Source organism: Dermochelys coriacea, chromosome 5 (genome assembly GCF_009764565.3).
Source record: "Dermochelys coriacea isolate rDerCor1 chromosome 5, rDerCor1.pri.v4, whole genome shotgun sequence".
Classification (NCBI taxonomy): domain Eukaryota; kingdom Metazoa; phylum Chordata; order Testudines; family Dermochelyidae; genus Dermochelys; species Dermochelys coriacea.
The window spans coordinates 106,769,516-106,784,330 of NC_050072.1; the positions used below are offsets into that span (position 1 = coordinate 106,769,516).

The 14,815-nt window shown below is 38.0% G+C and overlaps 1 protein-coding gene across 50 annotated transcripts in view; it reads right to left on the reverse strand.

Moving 5' to 3' along the window:
* The window catches only part of PTPRD (protein tyrosine phosphatase receptor type D), a 1,712,576-nt gene that overhangs the window by 335,716 nt on the left and 1,362,045 nt on the right, over positions 1–14,815 (reverse strand). For 27 of the 50 annotated variants that reach the window (XM_043515496.1, XM_043515533.1, XM_043515525.1 and 24 more), the window contains one exon: positions 84–229. In XM_043515496.1, the coding sequence (XP_043371431.1) occupies positions 84–229 (146 nt within the window). Of the gene's footprint in view, positions 1–80; positions 230–14,815 lie in introns of all 50 variants that reach the window. The other 23 variants (XM_043515489.1, XM_043515490.1, XM_043515491.1 and 20 more) reach the window with 1 other exon arrangement.

The following is a 14,815-nucleotide window of genomic DNA, read 5'->3' on the forward strand; positions in this document are numbered from 1 at the left end:
ACATTCACCAGGATTAAAAACATAAAATAAATGTGATGTTAGAATGAATGTTTTTCAGAGGAACAGAACAATGGACCTAATACCTCAAATCTCTGATTGCTGACTTTCTTTCCCTTTTTATTCCAGACAATTTTAGGTCTTGGGTCTCCTGTAGCTTGGCAGATGAATGATGCGACTCCTCCAGAGACCCCTGTCTGATCAACGGGAGTTCTTGTAAACTTTGGCGGTGCTAAAACAAGAAAATAAGTAAAAAATAAATCTAAGCAGTAGACATAAAGCATGTCAAGTTGTCAAAATGAAAATAAAAAAGGAGGAAATACTTTGTTTCTCTAGGAACTGTATTCACCTGGAAGAGAAGGCTTTTAAAAAAAACCTTAAAAGATCAGGGGAGCACTTAAAGATTTGACTAGTAAAATGTGTATTAACACAGAAATCTAACACCATCAGAATAGGAAGATCATGCATTAATTTTTATCACCATTATAAATAAAAATCTAATTTGTCCTCTGTTGCAAAATGAGCTCATCAATCAAATGGAATAAGATCATGGTTCATGGCTTAATGTTACTATCAGGGAATGTCATGAAAGCAAGTTTTCCACCTCTGAGCCATTAAAATCAGTGACATTTAGGACAGAAACATTTGAAAAAGTTTGAGGAGATGGGTATAAATGCCTACAGATTAAAAATCTAGATCACAGAGGAGAAAGGACAATTGCAGGAGAGAAACTAATGCTTGCCCACAGTTCAAAAGACACCACATTTATAAATCCTGGCCTCTCTCCCAAATTATGCCACATTTTGCTGAAGGAACTAGGGAAACAAGATACTGTATCTGCAGAGACATGATGACAAGAAAGAAGAGAGAGTGGGAGAAAAGAGAAAAGAAAAGAAAAGAAAAGAAAAGAAAAGAAAAGAAAAGAAAAGAAAAGAAGTAGGGATTGTCACTAATTTTCTTTCCTTCTGTCTAAGGACAACAACATTCTGTGTGTTAATGTAGTATAACCTTGATGATGAGAATCCTGGTTAACCAAAACCCTTGGTTATACCAAGACCAGATATGACCCTGATGGTGAAATCTGACCAGTGCATGCCGATGTATATGCTGCAGAATCCTTGAGTACAGCTGCTGCATTCTCTTGAAGAGCGAGCCAGATATCATATATCTATTATATTTGGGGGAGCTAACTTAAAATTAGTTTTTCAAGGTCAGTGATGTGCAGATATCCAGGGTTTCCACTGTATCATTTTCCTTTATTTTGAACTGGTATATAAAGGAATTATATGGAGGTTACTATGTTTATCTTGAAATGGAGTGGAAATAGGTTTTGGAATGTGTGGCATGGATTTAATCAACAATATGGATCTAACTCAAGTTCTGTGCACCTCTTCTGGCCCATCATTTTTTTTTTTTTTTTACTTTTCCTTTCCCCCTTTTCTTTCATCATCTATCTTGTCTCTCGGTTATTCTCCTTTGTTCTCTTCCTTTTTCTTTTCTAGCCCTCCTTGGTATGGCTTCTCCTTTGTACTGTTTTTTGTTTTTTTTTTAATTTGCTACTTCTCACATATAACTTCTAACCTTATGCTCTGCTGAATTGGCCTTTCCAAAGGAAGTGCTTCTTGTCAAGCAGTTATCAGCAAAAACTAGGAGACTATAAACAAGTATCAGTAACCATGGTGGGAAAAATGTTAAAATCAGTGAAAAATGATGAATTTTGTTCAACATCTTCATTAATGATCGGGATATTGGGATGGATTGCACCCTCAGCAAGTTTGCAGATGACAGTAAACTGGGGGGTGGGAGGGGGGAAGAGGTAGATATGCTGGAGAGTAAGGATAGGATACAGAGTGACTTAGATGGAGGATTAAATTGGAGGATTGAGCCAAAAGAAATCTGATGAGGTTCAATAAGGGCAAGTGCAGAGTCCTGCACTTAGGATGGAAGAATCTAATGCACTATTACAGGCCGGGGACCAACTGGCTAAGCAGCAGTTCTGCAGAAAAGGATCTGGGAGTTATAGTGGATGAGAAGCTGGATATGAGTCAACAGTGTGCCCTTGTTGTCAAGAAAGCTAATAGCATATTGGGCTGTATTAGTAAGAGCATTGCCAGCAGACTGAGGGAAGTGATTATTTCCCTCTATTCGGCACTGGTGAGGCCACATCTGGAGTACTGCATCCAATTTTGGGCCCCCCAGTACAGAAAGGATGTGGACAAATTGGAGAGAGTCCAACAGAGAACAACAAAAATGATTAGGGGGGAGGGCACATGATTTGTGAGGAGAGGCTGAGGGAACTGGGGTTATTTAGTTTGCAGCAGAGAAGAGTGAGAGGGGAATTTGATAGCAACCTTCAACTACCTGAAGTGGGGTTCCAAAGAAGATGGAGCTAGGCTGTTCTCAGTGGTGGCAAATGACAGAACAAGAAGCAATGGTATCAAGTTGCAGTGGGGGAGGTCTAGGTTGGATATTAGGAAAAACTATTTCACTAGGAGGGTGGTGAAACACTGGAATAGGTTACCTAGGGAGGTGGTGGAATCTCCATCCTTAGGGGTTTTTAAGGCCTGGCTTGGCAAAGCCCTGGCTGGGATGATTTAGTTGGCGTTGGTCCTGCTTTGAGCAAGGGTTGGACTGGATGACCTCCTGAGGTCTCTTCCAACCCTAATTTTCTATGATTCTATGTGAAATTAATAAAAAGGGGGACTCAATAGGTGGCTACTGTGATGTTTCACTCCATGTGTTTTATGGAAATATGCTAATGAGTGTGAATATAATGTAACTGGAATATGCTTCATGCAAAAGGTCTCTTGTAAAGTATCATTACAAAGCTTATAATCTAGTAAGTGTGTTCATCCTATTTGTATGCATGTATTGGAGTTAGAAGACTAAGATATAAATTTGTATTACTGATGGAAAGATGTTAAGTGGAAGCCGTTAAAGGTGTTTCGGAATCAATCACCTGTAAATGGCTCTATTTAGTCGCAAGCCTTCCTGTGTTCCTGTGAGTCAGGCCAGGAAGAATGGAGGCTGGGGTCTCACAGGACATGTGACCATGTCACCTGATACTGGAATCCATTTTAAACCTGGGGCTTTTCCTTTTAGAAGGAGGGGCGGGACCCAGAGAGATAAAAGATTCCTGCCTTGTAGCAAAGCTATAAAAGGGGGTGGAACAGAACAAAGGGGAATGAGAAATCCCCAAGTTACCACCTGAGCTGGAACTAACAAGGTCTGTACTAGGGGAAAGGATTGGGCTCAAACTAGGAAGGACTCTAGTCTGTGAAAGAAGCTTATTGGAACATCTCTGAGGGTGATATTTACCTGTATTCAGTTTCTTAAATGTATTAGGCTTAGACTTGCGTGCTTTGTTTTATTTTGCTTGTTAACTTACTTTGTTCAGTCTGTTATTTCTTGAAACCACTTAAATCCTACTTTTCATTATACTTTATTATACTTAATAAAATCACTTTTGTTTATTAGTAAATCCTGAGTAAGTGATTAATTCCTGGGGGAGCAAACAACTGTGCATATCTCTCTATAAGTGTTATAGAGAGTGGACAATTTATGATTTTACCCAGTATAAGCTTTATAGAGAGTAAAATGGATTTATTTGGGGTTTGGATCCCATCAGGAGCTGGGTGTCTGTGTGCTGGAGACAGGAGCACGTGCTGAGCTGTTTTCAGTTAAGTCTGCAGCTTTGGAGGCATGGTTCAGACTCTGGGTCTGTGTTGCAGCAGCCTTGTATGACTGGCTCAACAAGACAGGGTTCTGAAGTCCCAAGCCATCAGAGAAAATGTGCTCAAACTACCTCTGAGCCCATCAGGCGACAGTCCAAAGGGGGTCTCTGTGACCGAACCCGTCACAGCTACCATTATAAATGAACTTACTGTACTGTTCTAAATAGCCATATTGAATATAAGAGAATCGAGAATATCCTGAGTATAACAAGATGAAACATGTATTTTTATGCTATTGTTAAAGTGTTACAAGCAAATTGTGAAAAACTGTTTGCCAGCAATGAGAACAAAATAGTGCTGCAGGGAAATTCCCACACTTTTAATAGATGTGACAGGCAAAATATGCATTGCTATCGTTTCAATTACAATCTAAGTTGACTTGATCAGATAATGTTCCACAATTATTTTATGCTTCCATCAAGGTTTTGTTTCATTTCATTAAAAAAAAAAGGAGTCTTAGCATTCACAACCAGAGTAGTTGTCTTAGTACATAGCGAAACCATGTTACAGTTAGAGTGTTACCTGTAGCGATGGAAAACGGCAGCAGAGTTTAGTTGACATAATTAGCCTATATAAGCAAGCAGCTTCTCAGAATGCTCTGGGAACCTTGACCTGTTCACTGAACTAATTCTGTCTGAAGTTGTACATGCTTGAAAAACAAGTGCACTAGTGACTCTAGAACTAACACAGTAAAGAGCATGTCACTGTCCCTACAGGAATCCAACAACTATAGTGAAAAGTCTATCGCAAAACAAAACCTGGAGTCATGAATAGCCAAAGAAATAACAGGAAAGAAAAATCGGAAAATCCTGAGCCTGAGATACAAACTTTATGTGTGGAGCTCAAGAGAGAGAACAATTAAGTCTGATAGAAAGCATCTGGCTTCACCAGATCCTAGTAGTTTTGGACCCTTTTCTATGTACGTATTAACTTTCCACTCTGATATGTAAAAAGATTGGGCCTGAAATGCTCATATTCCATTACACAAGCTGTGATTTTCTGTTATCAAGATAAAGTTGAAATATTACCATGCTCCTTTTATTCTTTTTGACAGTGTTAATTCAACGAAACACCTGCAAAACACTTGAAAGAAAAATTCTGTGTGGGTGAGTCCTTTGATTTAGGCTACTTAGGAAATATTTTAACTGAAAACTGTATGAATCCCCACATGCCTTACACCACATCTTCTACAGATTGGCCCACTGATTTAAATCTCACAACAATGAAGCAACAAAAAGGACTTACTTCCTTAGAGCCATTTTAGAGGTTTGTTTTTCAAGACACAAGATGTACACTGTAAATCATATCAAGGATTAAGAATGGCGCCTTTTCACTCCCCAAAGCCACTAACTCAGTTATCTTGGGGGCAGGATTATACAGAATATTTTTTAAAAAATCTTAAACTAAAAGTACGTTGAACCAATTCCCTAGATGAATAAAATATTCTATTTTAGGGTTTTATAGTGCTGCCCATCAACATACTATATAAGTAGTACCATGTCTTATTGTTCTGCTGTAAAATGTAGTGGTGAAAAAGGAAGGAGAAATAAAGGGAAATTTCCCCTTATAAAAATCCAGAGCCAAATTCTCTCCTGATGTAAATTAGTACAACTCCAATGAAGGTAATGGGGCTGGTTGTACCTATTTATAGAAGAAAATAATTTGGCCACCCATTTTAAAAATTACTTGAAGTCTTTATTTCCAATACTGTGCAAACTGCACCACTGCTTAAGGAATATTCTGCCCTGAAACTGTAAAGCTAACACTTTCTTATACAGAGATATGAGTGCTGACTGTAGAGACAAAAATAAGGAGCAGGGGTGGGTCTTTGAGGGAAGAGGTGGAGCAGGGCCTCAAGGGAAGAGGCAGAACAGGAGTGGAGTCTTGTGGGGAAGAGGAGGAACAGGAGGGGTCCAGTTGTCAGCAATTAGAAAGTTGGCAACCCAAGCCCAGGCTGCTGACAGTGAGCAAGCTAGATTCTATTCCGTCTTGTGTAACATCAGCAGAATTGTTTACTAAGTTCCATACAGCTACACCTGTGCAATTCTACTGAAGGCAACAAGTTTGCAGAAACATAACTGTGGGCTTAGTTTGGTCTTCAGAACCAAATCAACCAATAGGTTGACAGCAATGGAGTGTGCCTTGCACCTGGAAAAGAATGTGAACCAGTTACTCCTTGATCTGCACAAGCTGGCAACTGACAAGAATGACCCTCATTTGTGCGACTTCTTTGGTCTGATTCACAAAAGTTGGGGGGGGGGAGGAGGGACCTATTTGGCTCTTAAATCCCAGGATGAGGTTTTGCAGGGCTGGGGTATTTAATGAAAAAAATGTTAATAGTAAACTGAGAACATTTGTTATGGGGATGACAGAGGCAAAACAAATAGGACCCAGGATGCTCACTTTTCAGAGGAAAACAACATTTTAGAGTAGTTCTGAGAAAAGTTTAGTACGACTTTTATGAGTAAAGAGACCAAATCTTCCAATTTAACAGTGAGAAGCCTGGGAACTTCTTTTCCCCGTTGTTTCATTTCACCAAGTAAAATAATCTACCAAGTATAAATTCCTCACTTTAGCAAGAAAAAACTGTCCATTGGAATGAGTGTTCAATGTGATGAACAGTGTTTAGAGTAAAGAGAAAAGTCTAAACAGTGTACATGTTATCATATAATCTCAGGGTCAGAAAGGACCTGAGGAGGTCATCAGTCCAACCCCCTGCTCAAAGCAGGACCAATCCCCAATTTTGGCCCCAAATCCCTAAATGGCCCCCTCAATGATTGAAGTGCTGCCCTTCTTCCAAAACAGAATAGTGATAACTCTTATTCATTGTTTCATGATAAACTTATTCAGAAGACTAAGTTATTGGAAAATTCTTCCACTCTGAGAAATATGCCTGTGTTGGTAGGTCAGAAATAAAACAGTGATAAATGTATTTTTTTTAAAGTGAACTTTTGTATTCTGTGAGAGTATTGTGTGGCCCCACAAAAAGTATAGGTACAGAAGTGTCCCAACTTCCCATCTTGAAAATATGGCAACGTTATTTATTAGACTAACATATAATACCACAGAGGTCAAGTTATGATTAAAAAACTGGGTCCTCCTTTGGATGAAAAGTAGAGGTACTAAACATATATGAGGCAGAGAAATGGAATAATTATGGTATTCTTAGAGTTTTCAGCCATTTACTGCATAAGATGTTTGATTTTAGCAGTTCACCTCCTTATATTTATCAAATTACATTTAATTGGGCAAGTCAGTTAAATTGTCAGCTTCAGGCTCTCCAACTGCAAAAGGAGAATAATACTTCCCTGTTTTATAGAAGTGTGAGGATAAATTCATAAATATCTGTGAGGCATTCAGCCAGCTGGCTGGACAGATACACAAATATCATGATGTCTACCCATCAACTCATCCATGAATGTACTCATCTAGTTATTTATAAAGTGCCTATCACCAAGGTAAAATTATTTTAGATCACCCCCAGACAGGAAAAAAAAACGTTGTGCTTGTTACTTTTACTTTTATGGAGGTTGTAAATTAAAGTTTGATACAAATGATCTCTGCATTAAATTTTGTCAATATCTTGACTTTGATTCCATCCTAAGTTGCTCGGCTCTCTGATGGCAAATACAATTAGCACCCTGCACACACAATTCTGCTTATTAACATGAGGACAATGTCAACTGCGAACTGACAATTATTTTTAACCTTCCTTATGTGCTCCTCTCCTCGGGGAACCCAGAACCGTAAGCCCCTATGTTACCTCTCTTGCCTCAGCAAGAGAGAGCTTTGCAGTAGGTAAGATTGTGAAATAGCTCCCTACTGCACCAGTCTGTTCGCCTCACCAGTGAACTCCTTGAGACCCCCAGTCTTAACCTTGGCTGGCAGGTAATAATCAGTGAACCACAGTTTTTGAGTTCCCCAGGGATGTGTCTCTGCAATGCCCAATGCCTCTAACTGGGCACTCACAGAAAGTATTATGTTTGCTGCCTCCAAAGACACAATGCCCACCCCAGTCTGTTACTTTAGCTGTTACTTTACGTTCTACACATTACTTTAATGTTTGGCACTGAGATGGTTTTATAAAAAAACAAGAAAATATTTATTAATAAAGAACACAGGTTTAAGTGATACCAGGCAAGAATAAGACACACAGAAAAGGATTATAAACAAAACAACAATAACATGCTTTCTAGTGCCTAAAACTTAATTCTAGCAAGCTATGTTTATGCCTAAAACAATTTCTCTCTTATGTCAAGCTACCACTATCCCCAATCTTCCAGGCAAGGGGATCCAACTTTCACAAAATCAAAAGGCACTGTCCACTTTGCCCTCTAACCTCCAGATAACTCAGGGGTCCTGTCCTTTGATTTTTATAGTCCAGAAAACCTTTGAAATGTATTCTTTTGAAGTCTGTCCCCAGATAAAATTCTCCCATGCTGTTTGCTTCTTCATGTTCATTTCTCATTCCTCTGTTGACCCGTATGTAAAAGTAACTTCCATACTCTTTGTCATCACCTTGCTCGATTTACATTGGAGCCACAGGCAAAGAGGCAAAACAACAGTCTCTTGTCTAGGACAAGATATTCTAGGAACATGTTTCCAGCACACATCCATAACTCTTCACATACCATCTGTATGTACATCATGCAATGATATTCATGACCAATGTGCCATCTGTTTTTATGATACCTTAGTCAATACACTTTTATAGTACAATAATATTGTATACAAATCAGTCAGTTCAATTGCTTATTCTCTGGGGTTCATACTCCCTGTTCTTGCCACGGGGTGTTTGGACCCTGATTGTTACACCTTGGCAACTGCAGTCCAGAGTCCAACAAAAACTCTCTTGGCACAGCTCATTAACACTGGAAACTTCCAATGCAATGAATTCCACCAAAGGAAAAAAAATGCAAGCAGTTATCAGCTACACCTTACAGTTTATTTCAGCATTTTTCTACTTACTGGCCAGCTTAAATATTCCAACAAAACTACAATTAAGACAAAAAAAGCTAAATGCAAAGTATAGAATAAATCGATAGACTAAATCGTGCCTCATTTGTCTAATTTAAATTGAAAATTGCATTTGTGGACATCATAGAAATACGCAATGTTGCCTACTGAACCCATGCCTATAACTAACTTATTTTATTTTAGCTATTTAGCAATACTTTAAAAAAAATAAGGATTTAAAATCATAAACTGTTTATATAGAATGCGTTGTGTTTTATTAAAGAGTGGTGATACAGCATCCTTCTATAATCTAGAGCTATATAAAGGAAAATTAAAAGCTTTGAAACATTTAAGAAAAGATACGTCTAATGTGCAAATATAACACAAATTGTGAATCAGTGTTGTGAAATGTAGCAGACACCATTCTTCACAGTAAGCCAGGCCCTTCAGTGAAATGTGGGTCTATGTGCTCAGTTCTCTTGTGTCAGCGATGTTACAATCCTAAGCAATCTGTATACACACACGTATATAAAATATTTTTATGAGCTTGATGAAACCATGTTATGGGTTTAATGAAACCCAACTAAGACTGATAGGTATGAACTCACTCTTCAATTAACAAAACTGTAAGCATAATCCCTCACCTAAAACAAAAAGTGTATGTGAACCTGTCCAGGAACTTTTGGCTGAGTATTGCTTTTGGGTCTGGTGTTGGCTCAAGAGGCTTAGAGGCTGTAAACTAAGAAATCACTCTTTTTGTTCTTTGTTCCTTCTGAGTTCAGAGATGCAGGATTTTGTACACGACTTGTTCGTAAACAAGACAGCATCAAAGAAAATATCAGACTCCATCAGTTTCTGCTTCCAAGTGGAATATTCCCCAGGACTCCAAACTCTGACTAGGTGCTTGTGTTGAAAAGTGGCAGCAATATTCTTCTCCCTTCCATGATGTCATGCTCCTTGGAAGCTTTGCCAAAGTTATAAACAGAATAATCCTAATGGGTTTACTGTGCTGTCCTATAGTGAGTGCATGAGGATGCAAGTATTACAGCTCCGACAGCATTCAGGGAAACTCTTCACCTAAACGTTATGATAATTAGTCATTGTTATACAGTAATTGGTAATCCTGGAGGAAACCTGGCTGACTGCAATGTAAATTTTCTCTGCAGAGCTGTTCTAACAATTCACACAAGGGTGCACAATGGAAATGTGTATTTGTTTTGCTTTAATAGTTATTTTAGGAAAAAATGAAGTTTACCATAGCTATTGTTATCCTACAAAATTTAATTTGCATCACTTTTTGTGTTTTAATAAAATAAGATGATAATAATAAAGTATTGTCTGTGTTTGAATGTTAAAACTTAGATTATAGACTTGAGAATTTTCAAAAACTGACAATTTTTCCCTGCTTCCCAGGTAAAGTCAGTTTGTTTGGCAAGTTTCCAAGTGGACTTCATGGAGTGTTCTTCTTTCTCCCTTCCATAGATATAGAAGGCTTTGCTTTGTGATATATACATTTGTATATTATTAGTTTGTCTTTCAAGTTCCAAGATGACCATGACTGGTTGGTTTGGTTTCTGGGAACATGTGAGTGGATGCTGAGGCCAATGGAGAGGCAGTCACTGGTCTAACTGTTGATAGATTTGAAGGTGAGGACTTATGCCATTAACAGAAGCAGCGTAGAAGCTGATGGATGGACTGGAGCAAATCTGTGCAAAACAGACTTATGGCGGCCAAGCTTCTTATGGACCAGGTACAAGGTGAATGTAGTACCTAGTGTATTTTCATTGACCCTGCAAAGGCTCCTTTTGCTTTGATTTTATCTCTTTCAATTACTTTAACAAACAAAACATATCCCTGAATTTCATACACTGGACACCACACAATGCTAAATAATGAGACAAGACTCATTAGACCAGAGCCTCAGCTATAGTAAACTGGCATCCTTCCACAAGAGACGTACATTGATTTACACCAGCTGAGGCTCTAGCCCATTGTCTATAGTACACATGGGACATCATACATTGCATAGTGTGATACATGTTTTTTTAAAAGTATTTACACAGGGCTAGGTCAAAGTCTAGGCTCTGGGATCCAGGACCAGGAATCACATGTGGAAGGCAGAATCTCAGCTTTGTTTTGCATATTTATATGGTTGCAAAGAAAAAGCTTGAAAATGGGACACTGCCACTCAAAATGAGGATTGGACTATGGTAAAAGTCAGGGCCATACAGGGGTGTCACAGGAGGGGAGAGGCATTTTGTGGCATAACCAGGGCGTCAGATTGCATTAATCCAGCCCTGTATGTAAACTTTAGTATGTTTCTGAAATCTGGAATAATTTTGACCCTTCGGTGTCCAGAATCAGAATTTCCCTACATCATACTGTAGCACATACTGCATTAAGCCTAAAAGCAAAAACATCAGTTAGGGGTTAATAAAAAAGCAAAAATATCAGCAAAAACATTGGTATGCTCAGGTGTTTCCTTACAACTGGCCCATATATTGGTAAATTTATACCTCTGATGGAAGCTCCTGAAATATACAATATATTTTTGTTGTAAAGACTTATTTTATAGCCATGAAAGCTGTAAGCTTATACCTCACAACTGTTCTCATAGAATATTTGACACTCAGCAATGCAACCTTATCACAAAATAAACAATCCAGTCTGGCAGGTGTCCACAGGGCTATAAAACTTTTCTGAATGGTGGACACAGTTACTAAGAATCACAGTCACTTCGTGTAAAGCCTCTATATATTATTGGTTTAGCAACATCAAATTTCAGTGGGGCATGTGACTGGTCCTAATTCTTTCTTACTCATAATCTGTGAAACCATTCTTCTCATTCCATGTTATACAGTCAGACATTCCTAGGAAAACATGTACCCAGGAATACTATTTATTCATTCAGCATCCGCTATATATCTTTTGCTTAGCCCTATGGATTTACTCAGGAACCATCTGTACATTAAAAATACACAGGCAGTAAACCAGTTTACATTCAATAGTGGTAAAGGCTCTTTTGCAGAAAAAGTATGAAGAATAGATACATAGATCCATATTACATGTAATCTCCTACTGTAGTCTGTGGAGATGAATTGCAAATGATGCAAGATAAGAGTTAATATATTATTAAGTATATGCACGATATTTGACAAAAAAGCTCCTTGTGCCCCTCATTTCCTTTCTTTAACAGAATTTTCAAAGCAGACTCATTTGTAGCATCACTGCTAATTTACTCATTAATCATAGTTTATCACATCAGTTACGCTGATCATCATTATAAGCAATTATTTCTCCTTAATTCTAACCTGTGCTTACAATGTACCTGCAAATTAGCTTATGCAGGAACGTTAATTAGCTTTTTTTTTACTTCTAAAAGAGCAAGCAAGTAGGTACTATTTCATAAAATCTTCATAAAAATTCCAAAACAATGCACCTATTAGTATGTTTCTGTGGGCTATACCCTGTCACTCTTAATATCCTGAGGCTTCACTACCATTCAAGTGAAATACAGAATACAGCAACATTCTCAGGTCAATCCATCCATCAGCATATCTACCAACTCACCTAACTACTTATCTAGCTTCATACAGGGCCTCTTTCACTGCTGTAGCTGAGAATCTATGCTATTTTATGAATACCTAATAGAATTAAAATTATTGGTTCAGATCTTTAACTTGTGTAAGTCCATCTAGCTCTGTTGACTTCAGTGGAACTTTGCCTATTTATTCCAGCTAAGGACCTGACACATCATATTTAGCTAAATCCTCTGTGATTTGGATACATCAGTTTAGGCCCAGTTGAATCCCCTTTAGAAATCCAGTCCTAAAATAAACATTAATAAAAAACTGCCTTTGATATTTTCCCCTTACCCTCCCACTCCCCCAGCCCCACCTTTTCTAGATATAACACCACTGTGGCAACGTTTCACAATATTAAATTATGTCTAGTGAAGAAAATCCAGTCCTCTCCTGTTAATCTGTCTTGTGTGAACTAGAAGACTCTCACACTACAGATTTAGAAAACACCCAGAAGAAAAACTGCCACTTCCTGGAGTCTCCCTGAAATTATTCAAACTTTGCCTTGCCCTTCTGTTTAAGCTTTCTGAAATACATAGCCACAGATTACTTGGCTAACCATGCAGTCTGTTCTTGCTTGGAAACTGAAATGACTCGCTATCTTGGAAGCGAGGCTCCACACTAGAAAAGGTAGGTTACGTTTTCAGCTGGTCTAATGTTAATATAGCAAGTCTCTAATTTGTATCCCTGGGCTGTGTAGACCTTAGTACCAACTCATTTCATTGTGAATTATGCATGCTTTTCCAGACACACATTATCTGAGCCCCACAGACATGGGAGGAATTCCAAAGCACCACAAACAGCAGTGGACATTTATTTGCCAACTGACAACCCCCCTCCCTAATTTACAATTTATATTATTAAGTGGGAAAACAAAAAGTTTTCCCACATATAAAGAACCCTTGTGAGCTTTTAATTAACACTATTTACCAATATGTTTATACTCTACGGCGAACTGAACTAAAGAATTTCTTGCTGTGCTTTTTCTATTCAAATTGTTACAGGCAACATCAGAACAATTTAAGTTGATTTCTTGACAAATTATTAGGACACTTATTTTAGAACCAATAATTACTGCCCTGTCAGAGTACTATTGTACAAAGCAGAAGCTGTGGCTGACAGAGGATCTGTGTAAGACCCCTCTTTCATTAGAACAAACATGCAGCTTCCCAAGCCACTAGCCACATCCATGCACACTACAGTCACATTCCCCCCTCCCCCCCGCGAGGTCATTGCATTGCATGCAGTCTCAGAACCATAGCTACACTCCCCTTATAGCCATGGTGTCAATGTGGGCTTTGTTACTGTAACGTTCTTTTGAAACTCTAATAGTGAAAATTAAATAATAGTTTTAAAAAACCAGACCTGATTCTTTTCTGACTTACACTAGTCTAACTTCATTGATTTCAGTACAGTAATTCCTAATTTCCACTTATTTAAGACAAGAGAACCAGGTCCATTATTTCTAGTATTTTATTAAGAACCCATTTTTGTAAATATACATTAACAAGCAACTGTTGTTCAGAAAAGATTTAGTGAGGCAAGAGGAAAGTATTCTCTCTCTGCTGCTCTTTCTGTATAAAATGGGTACAAAGCATATTAAAAGTTTATATCCACACAAACGTGTGCATGCATAGGCATGCATGTAGCTATATACACAACTTGGTATTATGTATTTGTGTGTGTAATATTTATCTATCTCATATTACATATAAAATCTGGATAGGGCTTAATCTACCTGAATTAAAAAGAGGAATTTGTCAGTTAATCCAGTGTTAAACCTTCATCCAGTAGCAAATGAAAACCATAAAGCCTCTTGAATCTAAAAGGTTAGTGACGTGGACCACTTCATCCCTCTAGAATATTACATAACCTTGCCATATTCACTATTTTAATGAAAGGAAATTCTGCTTCAAAGCTCTCCACTGCTCCTTTTTCAAATTTTAATGTCTACAGACAGCATATGAATTATTCGATGAGAGCTGAAGCAGCTTTTCAAAGTGTAAGGGAAAAGCAGTGGATCTTAAAATGCCAGGCAAGTTGATCTCTTTTCAGAGGAGTTTCTCTCGGAGGGGAAAGGAAGAGAAAAAAGAGCCCATAGGGATAGGTTTCAATTAGTGATTGAACATGTCTGGGTTATGCCAAGCCACTAGACAAATGGCCTTAAGTGGTGTTGCGGTCTTTTTTTTTTTTTTTTAAAAGGGAAGAAAATACAATAAAAAAGAAAACTAAGGTAACAAACACTGAATGAGGAATTGGTTTATGTTTATGTAAACACAACAAGATGCGTATTTGTTCATTCATATACAGGATGAATTTTTGATTGGAGGGTATGAAAAAAAATAATTTCTCTATTGCTATGACTGACTCAAAGAAAACAGAAACTGGCAATTTCTAAACATTTATCGCAATAGATTAAGCTTTGGTGTTGCTGCTCCATAAGGGACCAATGTAAGCCAATTCGCACAATCCTTGCTCAGGCAAAACTCCATTAACGCCAATAAAATTTTGCCCGAGAATGAACTACATAATTTAGCCCTATAGCAA